The sequence below is a fragment of the Gavialis gangeticus genome, unplaced genomic scaffold (genome assembly GCF_001723915.1).
Source record: "Gavialis gangeticus isolate Ggan-Ray unplaced genomic scaffold, GavGan_comp1, whole genome shotgun sequence".
In the NCBI taxonomy this organism is placed as follows: domain Eukaryota; kingdom Metazoa; phylum Chordata; order Crocodylia; family Gavialidae; genus Gavialis; species Gavialis gangeticus.
In genome coordinates this window covers 89107839-89120337 of record NW_017729025.1, presented here as the reverse complement: position 1 = coordinate 89120337, position 12499 = coordinate 89107839, and the positions used below count along the sequence as shown (strand labels likewise).

Genomic DNA, 12499 nt, shown 5'->3' with positions numbered 1-12499 from the left:
ACTAATGAAGAAGTGGGGCTATACCATTGGTTCAACCACCTATGACTTGAGGCACAAATCCTCAGACTATGCAACACCTGCTGCAATGCGTGCTGCTGGAAGGCACATGTACAATGAAATATTGTACATGTGCAAAGTGCAATAAATGAGCACAAGCATGTGCAACAAAATGATCAAATGTGGTGTAGAGTCACAAGAAGAAGGTGGCTACTTGGGTGGATGAAGGGAATTCTGTAGATATAGTGTATCTGGACTTCAGCAAGGCTTTTGACAGGGTCCCACATGACATTCTCATAAACAAATTGGAGAAATGTGGACTGAATTAAACTACAAGGTAGATAGATAAGTGGCTCAATAGCTGTAAGCAAATGGTAATTATTAATGGGTCCATGTCAGAATGGCAAGAGGTTTTGAGTGGAGTCCCACCAGAGTTTGTCCACAGCCCAGTACTGTTCAACATATTTATTAACGGTTTGGATGCTGTCATAGGAAGCTTCTTGAGCAAGTTTATGGATGACATGAAACTGGGAAGGGTTGTGAACGTAGGGGATGCAAGGACAATTCAGAAGGATCTCAACATACTGGAAAGTTGGGATAGTGCTAACGGGATGAAGTTCAGTGTGAACAGATTCAAAATACTACACCTTGAGAGGAATAATAAAAAACGTAAATACAAAATGCGGGGCACCTGGCTGGATGGCAGCTGTATGGGAAAGGACTTGATAGAGCACAGACTCAATGTAAGTTCGTAGTGTGATGCATTTGCTTTTTGAGCGGCTGCATTAGGTTCAAGACCCAGGAGGTGATAATGCCTCTCTCCTTGGCAGCACTTAGGCCTTATCTGCAGTACTGTGTGTAGTTCTGGGCTTCAGATTTTAAAAAGGACATGGAGAAATTGAGAGGGTCCAGAGGTGAGCAAAAAAGATGATCGAGGGCTTGGAAGGCAAGTCGTACGAGGAGAGGCTGAAGGAGCTAGAAACGTTCAGCTTGCACAAAAAGCACTTAAGAGGGGACATGTTAGCAGTCTTCAGATACTTGAAGGACTGCCAAAAAGAGGAGGGAAAGCACCTTTAATATCTTGCCGCAGAGAGGAGGACATAGACCAATGGCTTGAAGTTGCAGCAAAGTACAGTTAATTTGGATATCAGGAAAAACTTCACAGTTGGAATAGTAAGGCAGTGGAACAGACTGCCTAGGAAAGCTGTGGACTCTCCATCATTGGAAGTGTTCAAGAAGTTGGACAGCCTCTGATCCAGAATGATCTAGAGACAGCCATGCCTGTTTTCAACCATGGGCATCTCCCATGCTTCTGGGCTTTGCTGGTTACTCCTGCCCCCACCTCTCTTTTCTGCTATATGTGTCAGCATGTTTTTAAGTCTTCCCTTAGGCATTGGGTGTTGCCTATAGTTAAGGCTGGGGACTTCAACTGGGGTGGGCTCCTGCTAAGGGCAAACCTAGAGGTTCCTAGCTAAAGGGTTTTGCCCCGTTGCTCAGGATCATATTTGCCATATTTGTGGCCGAGAAGGAATTTTACCCCATGGTATGGACTACACTTATCCATGGTGGTTTTGCCTTCCTCTGTAGCAGGGGCGTGGCCCTCTTGAGCATATATTGACAACCTTGTATAGAAGCAGGATGTTGACTGCCATGGTTCCCTTGCATTACCTGTGGCAGGTTAGGGTATTAGGTCTGTGGTTGTATCAGGGTTGACAAGAGTCTTATGTAGAGTTTAGATTCTGGTAGTATGGGATGGTTTGGACAGGGGTGATCCTGCTTCAGGCAGTGCTAGATGGATTAGTAGATGACCTCTGAAGGTCCCTTCCAACCATCCTTCTTTATGACTACTGTCAGAGGAGCTGCATGAAGGTTACTAGTGATACACCTGGACATAGTGAAGCTCAGATAAGTTAACCCAGAACCTTTCACAGAACAAGTTAGACAGAGGTATGTAAAGGTGAATAGGTATCCAGGTTGTAGCTGTATTGGTCTAGTAAAGCTGTGGGAGGGGAGCTGGGGTATAGAAGCAATTGATCTATTTACAAAGATAATAGCATTGCAGTAGCAACTTTAACTATAAAGTTGTAGTCTACTTTACAGTCTGACTTGCTCTTGAATCTGCAAATTCCTGAAACAAATATCTCTTTAGATTTAAATGTGGCATTAGTGGTTTCTAGCAAGGGTTGATTACAAAGTGGTATTGGATCAGTGAAGGTATTTCAAATATCCCGTTACTTTCTCTTCTACCTAATGTCTTGTTTCTTTAGGACATAAAATTCGTTTTGGAATAATCCCCCTCCTACCCCCCCGCCCCAAAAAAATCTAAAACCATCTTAACTACAAATCTTTCATTTGTATTTTTTCTAGGGTCCTAGATTATATCTAGTGCTCATGACCTTTTTCATTAATAGAGGGAAATATATTACCTTCAGTATTTTTTAGTCTTCAAGCAGTCAATAACTTAATACACTTCAAAATGTAATAAAACCTGTTGGAAGGCTTCCTTTTTTAAAATTTCTGTCCCATACTTTGCCCAGACACTCAGCTAACCTAGTGAAGGGGCATACTCATGATATTTTTTCCATTAAAAAATTGTATGAAACTCAAATTTTCTACTTCATTGAACTTCCTTTGTTAGCCATCAAACTGTTAAATTGCATGCTTCCTCAGAAAGCTTATCCTTGCAATTCTGCCCTACACTTTTGTCTATATTGTATCCAGAGCTGGCATCGTTGCTTCAGGCACACCTTGCTTTTGCTCTTGGAGACCCTTCCTTCCCTCATAGGAATTGTATAGGCTGAGTAACTAGGATTCTTTTTTATATCTATAGTGAGAATTTCTGGTAAAAGAAAATGGGACCTGTACTCACCTGTGCCTAGAGACACCTACTCTCCAGCATTTCTGCCTTCTTTTTAATTTTCTTCATATTGCACTTTTGACTAGTTTTGTGAGCTGCCCTTGATATTCAGTGATGGCATTTTCAGATGATTTGATTTTGCTTTCTAAGTCCTGCTCTTTCATTTCTCTTGTTACATTTTATAGAAATTCCCTCCCAAAGGAGACAGTAAGGCAAGGAATGACACATTCAGAGTTCATCCCTTCTAGCTTTCCTTGAATAAAATGGCAAAGTATCAGTAGGGGTGGTGAAAGGCTCTGTGCTTGAAGAATTCTTCATGATCATTTTCCTGTTTACCTTTATTGGGCACATTTGCCATCTCCATTTCCATCTTGGGAGGCAGGGTTGCAGCAATTGTTTCCCTTGCTTTATATCAAGACAGTATTTAACCTGCTCTTAAAAACTTCCATGGTTTGAGATGCCAAACCCATTCTAGGTAATCTTTTCCAATGCTTAACCACCCTCCTCATTGGGAAGTTCTTCCATTTGGATACCCCATGTTGCAGTTTAAGCCAGTTATTTCCTGTCCCTCGCTACAGAGAATAATCTATCACCATCTTCTTTATAGCAACCATTTTTGTATTTGAAAAGTGTTATCAAATCTCTCCAGTCTTTTCTTCTCCAGACTAAATAATCCCAGTGCACTGGATCTTGTTCTGTTGTTCTTGCTTTAACATGCAGCAGTCTGGTGTTTAATCTAATCCCAGTGCCATATGCACCTTGTGAGTTAAAGCACATGCAGAGGAATGGAACTTTGAAGCACTGATTGGTGAATCCAAATATTTGATTTGGTAAATTGATGCAGATGCCTAAAGAGATTGGGACCCAGTAGTATAAAAATGAAATACTGAATGAAGAATTCAGGATTTAAAGGCATCTTTAAAGATTTGACCTGACTTTCCTGCTGGACTTAGTGAGGTACAGCAAGGGAGGACAGATGCATTGGCCTTCAAAAAGCATCTATGAATATAAAGCTGAATGTTGAACAGCTGCACTCCAGGCAACAGCACTTTGCCAGAGGTTGTTTCTGCCATGCAGTTTTTTCCCATCTCTGAAAGTTCTATAAATAGTTATTTCTCATCTTTGATCAGGAAATCTCTTGCTGGTTTGTGAGAATTTGAGTGCAAAAATAGCTTTCTAACCTCCCTTGTAAGTTAACAGAGTACTTTAAAAGGCAGTCTCTGGCTACAGAAAAAGGAAACGTAACTGCTCTAAGGGAGATGGGGAATATTCCCTGGGGAGTGTGTATCTGCTGCCACACTAAGTTTTAACTTGGCAGATTCATGCATTGCTACAATTGAGATGCAGCACTGTACATGTAACCCTGAATAAAATTGGGTTGAAGTTTCCAAGGCTTTGCTACATTTGTATTGCTAAAGAAGCATGAGAATGTCATACCTGCATTATAAAATCAGTGATGAATTGCAGGTTGTCTTAACTCCATAGGGGTTTTCCCAATTGATGTGGTTGTTCAGCGTGTGTGCGCGTGTCCAACGTGTGTCTGTGGGGTGTGGGGAAAGGGGGTATTATGGTTTACCTTTAAGCCATTCTGAAGGCACTTGAAACAGGAGAGTCCACACGTTAGAGTGCTAAATAGTATAAAGTACTCTCTAAGCATCTTAAAGTTACACCACTTTGGGTGAGGGTTATCTTTAAGCCATTTTACCCAACTAGCGTTAGGGTTTGGTTAGTCTGCTCCACAGAGGTATAGCGACCAATTTGCAGTCATCCAGCATCCCAAGATGCATGGCTCCCAGCCTCTCTACTCCTGACAAACTTCCCACCCTCTGAAAGTGTACTGCCCAGAGGGCAGTACTGGCCCCAAGCCACCACCCCTATCCACCCTGAGTGGGTATGACCCCTGCCCATATGGCACCAGGTTGCCAGGTACAAGAACCCCAGGAGACCCAACCTAGGCCCTCCCCTAGCCAGGAGAATTGGGTTGGGGGCTGTGGCTTCCCTGCCTAGCCTGTCTCTTTCTGGTGGGGGAGAGGGGGAAGAGGAGGGTACTGCCTAGTACCAAGTGTGGCAAGATCATGGAGCCCAGGGAGGCATACTTCCCTAAAGTCCATGCTGTCTCTGTGGTTAGCCCCTGGTCGCTCCATTCTGGGAGCAGAGCCATGCGGGGGAGGGGCATTCGTCTCCAGGCTCTTGCCATGATTAATCATGACAGCTCCACTCCCATCATGGTGTCACCACTGATAACTCCAAGTGGCTCCACACTAAGAATGGGGGCTAACTGCAGCAAGGGCATGGAGCCTGGGGAAGCATGTCTCCCCAGGGCCCACCTCCCTCCTCACCCAGAACCAAACCATGGGGGCTCAAGGGATAGATTCCCCTTCCCCCCTATTTACCACCCCCCTCCCACCAACCTTCCTTGCTGGGGGGGAGGCTCTTAGGACTAGTTTGGTAAGGCTCCTGGCAGGCATCTTGCATGGAGCCAGTCACCTGAGCTTTACTTGGGAATCACCAACCCCTCCCCACCCCCCCAATTGGGACAGGACTTCTGCGAGGAGGGCAAAACAGCATGGAGACCTGAGATTTAAGACTCATTGCAAATGAAAATCTATCTTGCAGACTCCTGGGAGGTAGAGATGGTCTTACTATATTATCTCATCTAGTCCATTTCTTGTACGTCTGCTCTTATCTTACTGACTCTCAGTTTTAGTATTGTATATAAGTTTCTTTAACAAAAGGAAAAGCAACAGACGAGAAGTAGGACCATGAGTAGAGCATGCTGTTTAACAATGCCCTTTGTCAGCACATGTTAGTGTAATTTGATGCAATGCTGCTGCTGCTTCTTTTACCATGAGCAAGTATTTTACCTAAGTGTCCATTTTCGCCTTTCCAGGAGTTCTTCAGAAAGCTATCGCATGCCAGTGATGGAATACAAAGTGAACGAGGGGGTTCCATACGAATTCAAATTCCCCTTCAGAAATAACAACAAATGGCAACGAAATGCAAACAAGGGGCAGGGATCTCACATGTCGCAGGTACCATCGCAGATGCAGAGTCCAGTAATCTCAAGGATTGGGTCAGGGAAAGGAGAAGGGAAAATGCCTCCTCCAGAACGAGCAGCCAACATCCCTCGCAGCATCTCTAGTGATGGGCGTCCACTGGAAAGCCGAAGGTATGTATGATCTATGTATATTAGGTCTCCAAACTTTAAATCTTATCAGAAACAAAACCACATTAGACAGTTTAGGCATACCAAATATTTTACTTGTCTGAATCTCACTGCTAATTAAAAAATAAAAATATAGAAGCCAAAGTGAGTAATTCACACAGGACAGTTGTCCACAAGATAGGTTGTTACTGCCTTGCACAAAATGTATTTCACTATGGCAGATGGTATTTTGAAATTGTTATACAACTACTTAAATTTACTGCTTATATTCCAATTAAACGCGTATTGTAATTAAAATAAAATTAAAATTCTTGATCTAAACATTCCTGAAATTTTTGGATTGACAATTTGTGCATTCCCGTTTTTGTATTTTATGTGCTGGCATGTATGGAAGTCACAAAGATGTTGACACAAGAATAGCATGTGGTAATATATTTAGTTAATGCATACAACAGTATAGCAAAGTGATGAAGCCAAATATGTTTCCATGACTGGGAAGTGATTAAGCTTTTAGAGGTAGAGAGTAAACAGTTTTAAAGTCTGCATTTTTCAAGCTCCTGCTTTAGAAATTAAGCACCAATTCATTTTGAGTTGATGGTATCAGCCATAAAATGTCACAATATTTCCATCACTTTAAAAAAGGGAGATGTGGATGATAGTGCTGAAATGTAGTTTCTTTGTTTTGATTGTCTGAATAAATCTGTTAGCATCACTTAGCTTACGAAGAGATGAGCAAAGGGAAACAAGCTAGTACAATAGCCTTTGTTTTGCATAGCCTCTGTTTTACATACAAGACAGCTTGTATCTGAAAATGCCTTATAGACTTGAAAACTACTAGGCATTGAACAATATATGACATAAATTGTAGAAAACTGAAGGAAGATATAGTATGGTGAATTCATTTGCTAAAGCATTTGTTTGTATGGTTGAAAACTGAAGGAGGGAAGGTGTTAGATCTTATAGCTGAGAGTAAAGCTATTACAGTGAGACAGAAAACTCAACCATAGCTCAACTATTAGCAAGTGAGGAGGAAGCTAATGAGTTGCAGACTATTTTTTCAGTATTTTTTCATCCACAATATTTTTTATTATATTTACACACACTTAAACACCAAAATTAAACATACATTTTTGGTGAATTATATAAAACCTATTTTTTGTCTCACGAGCAAAACTTACATTTGGGTGCTTTAGGACAGAACACACTTGTAATGCTATTGATTCTGTGGTAGCACCGGTATTTTTATCAATGTACCATTTAAATTATATTAACATAAAATAAAAAGACCAAGGTCACTTGAGCCTGCTAAACTGGTGCTAGAATTGATGGGAGGTTTTTTTCTAAAATTCTCTGCTGCAAAGAAGATGCTAGAGGCCAGTGGACATCTAAAATAAAGTTAGCTTATCTCTGAGCATCCTGTCTGGATCAAAGTATATGTTGAGCCATGTAGGCTCTTCAGGATATATTTCCTGATCGATCTTGGAGAGCCTGAAGATGTATTTTAAAAATGGCACAGGTTGATTTTTTTTTTTTTTTTTTTTTTATGTATGCGGTATTTATTTTGTACAGTAGGATCTCATACTGTTTCATCATAGGTATAGCAGCAAAACAAGGTGTTTGGGAGTGTGGAAAAATTATCATTCACTTTTTCATGCATTTATTTCTTCTTATGGCATCTCCACAACAGCTTTATCTCAGATTTGATTTAATGTGTTGGTCCTGCTGGATGGGGGTTCTTCTGGACTCATCTTTGATGTGTGGAATTATACAAATATTACCGGTATTTTCCTAACGAATAAAAATTTGTGCAGCTAATGTAAGCATTAAAGCATTCAAACACCTAGTCGTTGGATGCTGTCAATAAAAGGGCATAGGCAAATGGACACTTTGCAGAGTGGAAATTGTACCTCTGTGCCACTCTGTTTTGTTTTTTAATAAATGAAACCATGACTTTGTTTCAGAAGTGTTTCACCTCATCTCTCCCCCACTTTCTTCACTTTTAAAAAGCATTTAAAGAGTTTTTTCCCCCAAAAGGTTTATATTGTGTCTGTCCAGATTTAATTATAAGTTATCAAGGATATTTTGCTGGAAATACATGTCTGTTTGTCTGCCTCCCTCTCTAGTCTGCTAAAGATGTTAATCTAGTGGGCTGAATACAGTTTTATATATAGCTACAGCTGTTTAATGTTCAGTTGTTTCCAGCTAAAATAAAGAAAAAAAGTTGCTTGAAGTTCAAGGAAAGATTAGTAAGCTCAGATAGTGGCTTATCTTTTTTTCTTCTCTTGCAAAATTGTATATAATGCTTTGTGTTTTTACTAAATAAATCCGAAATGCTTAATTGCTTTTATTTTTATTGTGTAGCTGTCCTAAAATCAACAGAGACAAGTTTTTGTTTTGTTCTGTTTTAAGTCAATAAAGAATTATTTTCTGCTTTGGATTTTCATCAGTGGTTTTCATACCTTCAGAAGCACAAAATTTATACATGGATCATGCCAAGGACATTTCGTACATTCCAGGCTGATAGCTTGCACTTTTTCTAGTGTGAGCTGGAGCAACTATACTCCAGCTCTTTTTGTTGCATGTAACTTGCACGAGTTTTGATAGAGCTTTGCTAGATGATTAAAAACAGGGGAGATCTTGGAGTTCCATTTCACAGGAGTATAAGATGGCAAAGACAAGCAGCATTTAACTGAAACATAAAACTGATTCATCTCCTTTTTCCCTTGTGAAGTTAGATGGGAGATTTAGTTGTGTGGAAATCTAGATAGAGTTGAGGAAAATGCTCTTAGTCACTGGTGATATTTGTGGCTGATGGGAGCCTGCTTTGATTTAGAGTCTTTATCAGTTAAGCCTGTAGAAAAGTCTTTTTCCTGCCATTAAGTTCTTGCTCTGAAGTACCAGGGGGTTAACATACAGTATAGTCTTTATTTACTAGGTGCATGCCTGAAGATTTTTGTCTTGTTTTATAATAAATGAAGAAAAGATCCAGCATCAAAAGTCTTTTGACACAAAAACCGTGCTTTGCACCATGTATACTTACAACCCACTATATGTGATTCAAACAGTAATTATGAAAAAGTGATTAATGCACTAAAAGAATATCCCTGTTTTTTAAACCTGACACTTCGTTATCTCCTTTTCTTTGTCAAATGTTTACATTCTGAACCAGTAACATTACACTTTTATTTAGAAAGAAATGCACAGAATAATTTGTGTGGTTTAAATTTGAATTTTACTCTAGGCTGTCTAATTACTGAACTTGGACATAGCCAAGAAACAAATGTTAATTGGGTTTCCTACAAAAATGCCACATGACCGTTAAGGACAAAGGGCTTATCTGTACTTCAGAGTTGTGTTGATTTAACTGTGCCAGCAAGTTAGTTCTGTAAACCCCACCTACTTTAAACACATTTTACCAGTCAGAAAGTGCTTATATTAGTTTAATGTACTCCATTTCAAAAACTGAACAGTATTTTTAAAAATATTGTAGGTCACCATTATACTGGTATAACTGCACTTATGCTAGACTTGTGGCACTAAAAACCACCTCTGTACCTGATACAGCTGTACCAGAAATTTTAAAAAATGTAGACCAATCCAAAGACTATTGAGAGTTTCAGTTCTATATAGCAGATACAAATGGCAGCTTCCAGCAATATAGTCTCTCTTACTCTCTGCTTTAATACTGATTCATTAAAGAGGAGTTACCACCTACAAAGGATTAATACTACCTCTTGAATCATTCTATATTTTTTTTTTTTTAAATTTCTCTTTCAAATGCTGGCGTGGTTCAAAACTGCTTCACTTACCAAAATCAAAATTGATCATTGTCAGACTGGATAATAGTGTTGAAAGATTAGGATTGGGATTATAGTTCTATGATCCTTAGGGCATACTTCAGACATGGGTAGATGATTCTTTGCCCATACTGCAGACATTAAGGGTAGAGACAGACATCACACACAAACTGGTTTAAACCTGTAACAGAACAGACGTTCAGTGCACATAAACCAGTTTGAATGCAGTATCAGACTTGACTGATTTGGGTCAAACTGGTTTATGTAATGTCGCCTGGTTTAAGTTAAACCAGGGTCCCTCAGCATCCCAGATATTTGCAGCCTTGGGCAGGGGGTCTCTGCTCCAGAGATTTGGCCTGCCCATTCTCCTCTGTGCCCTGGCTGGAGCTCCAGCAGAGACTGCAGGCACAGCAGTGTCTATCTCACTTCCTTCTGCTTCCCACCCCCCACTCCCTGCTTAAGCAGGGATTCCCCCATCCCCTTTCCCAGGCCAGGAACCATAGCCAGTATGTGGTATGCTAGCTAATGCTGAGAGGTGTCTGTGTAAGGCAGATAAGACAAAGGCAGACAGGACAGTGTCCACTTAGGGTTTTTTGGTAGGGGTGCACTGATAGAGATTTTGGGGGTCGATACCAATAGCCGATATTTCAGGAGGCATATTGGCCGAGACTGATCCAATATCCGATACAGCTGCCTCCAGGTGGTAAGTCCGGTGTGGTGGAAGGGGAGGGAGGAGGGAAGGGATGTGGAGGGGCAGATCAACGCCCCCCCCAATGAGGGAGGGGGCAGAGACAGGCACTGCCCAGCCAGGTTGGGGGGGCATGGGACAGAGGCACAGCTGGTGGGGTGGGGACAGCTCCTGCTGCTGCTTGCACCCCGGGAGGGTGGATGCAGGGGGGTGTGCCCCCAATCTGTGTAGGGTGGGCGGCAGCTGCAGAGTGGAGCCAGAGCCGGCATTGCACGGGGCTTTTCTTGCTGGGGACTGGGCTCAGAGTGGGCTCCAGTGGCCCTGGGAGGAGGCTGCAGCCACCCCAAATTTTGCCACCACACTGTTCCCAGCCCTGCATCACTGTCCAGCGCAGCCCTGTTTTTTCCCAGTGCTTGGATGGAGATGGGTCATTCAGCCAGGCCTGCACCAAACAGCAGGTGGTGGCACAGGGCTGGGAACTGAGCGGCGGCAAAATTTGGGGTGGCTGCAACCTCTTCCAGCACTGCCAGAGCCTGCTCTGAACCCAGCCCCCAGCAAAAAGAGTCCCACACAACTCCAGCTTCACCTTGCAGCTGCCGCCCACCCCATGCTGCACAAACTGGGGGCACATACCGTCCCTGCCCTCCTGGGGTGCAAGCAGTGGCAGGAGCTGTCCCCTGCCCACGAGCTGTGGCTCTGTCCCATGCTCCCTCCCTCCCACCGTGGCTGGCAGCCCCTGCCGCTGCCCTCCCTGACAGCAGGGGGCATTGATCTGTCCTCCCATGCCCCTTCCCTCCCCCCTTCCCCTTCCAATTTGCCAGCTGGAGGCAGCTCTCCATGCTGCCAGCTCTGCTCCATGCTGTTCTGTGGCTGCACACAGCACAGGCATTTATTGGCCAAATTATCAGCCCCCTAGGGCTGATATCTGAGAGAGATAATTTTCTTCATATTGGTATTGATCCAATATCAGACCAATGTATTGGTGCACCTCCACTTTTTGGAGGTAATCAGCAGGTACCTGGTAATGTTTCTTTGTTCCTTCCTTGGAAAAGGCGTTTAAGAAGAGCTTGAACTAATGAGAGAGGCTTTTGTTTTCTTGATGGGGAGTTGCTAAATGCTCTGTTGTCAATTCCCTGCTGGGTTGGTCAGGAGCAGTGGGGGAGGGGGACCCCTCCCTAATCAGAGCGTCGTGTTGGGACCTGGCTGTGCCCCCTCTCATCTCAGCGCTGTGGAAGGGAAGGGAGGGCTGCTGTAATGCCCCCCAGCTTCTAGCCTGAGCCACTGCAGGCATGTGCCTGTATTTCCTCAGTCCAGAGGGGATGTCTGTACAGGTACAAACTGGTTCAGCCTAGCCACATTAGACTAACCTCCAAAGATTGAATCAATTCAGGCTTTTTGAACGTCTGTCCCTAGTCTAAATGCTCAGATTTTAACTGATTGCTCGCGAACTTATCAAGGTCTTTGTAAACCTAAGTTTCCATTATTTCTCAAAGAGAATTTTGAAACCATTTCAGGGCTACTTTAAATTATGCCAGTTATCATGGATTAATGGAGTCTGAGTTTAGTTTGGCCTCATTGTCTTTGTCCTGGTCATGTCTCTGCTGTCTATACCATCAACTCCAGCAAAATTTCTGAGCAACAAAATCTACTTTTATGATGGCTTTGAATAGGGGGTCTTACAACTAAGTGGCTGCGGAAAGGGCCAGCTTAGTGGAGTACTTTGGCTAATGTGTAATGTCAGTTCTAGCAATAAATTTATTTGTTAGTAAGCTTACAAGTTAAACAATCTAGCCAGTTCTTTGGTAGACTTTTGTTCAGAAATGATGGAAATCTTTTCTGTGTATTTTCCATAATGGCTTTTTTTTTTTAGCAAACATGACACACACTGCAAATTTTCCAAATTGGTTGACACATGAGCTGTGTTGACTAGCTGTTGGGCAAAGGTGTTGTTTGCTTTTGTTGAACACCTTGGGGTGAGAAGGGTCTGTGGCAGG

At 42.4% G+C, this 12499-nt stretch overlaps 1 protein-coding gene across 3 annotated transcripts in view; it reads left to right on the top strand.

The window, feature by feature from the left end:
- Positions 1 to 12499, top strand: part of SIPA1L1 (signal induced proliferation associated 1 like 1) — a 355154-nt gene that overhangs the window by 259325 nt on the left and 83330 nt on the right. For all 3 annotated transcript variants that reach the window (XM_019519136.1, XM_019519135.1, XM_019519134.1), the window contains exon 12: positions 5745 to 6023. In XM_019519136.1, coding sequence (XP_019374681.1) covers positions 5745 to 6023 — 279 coding nt within the window. The remainder of the gene's footprint in view (positions 1 to 5744; positions 6024 to 12499) is intronic.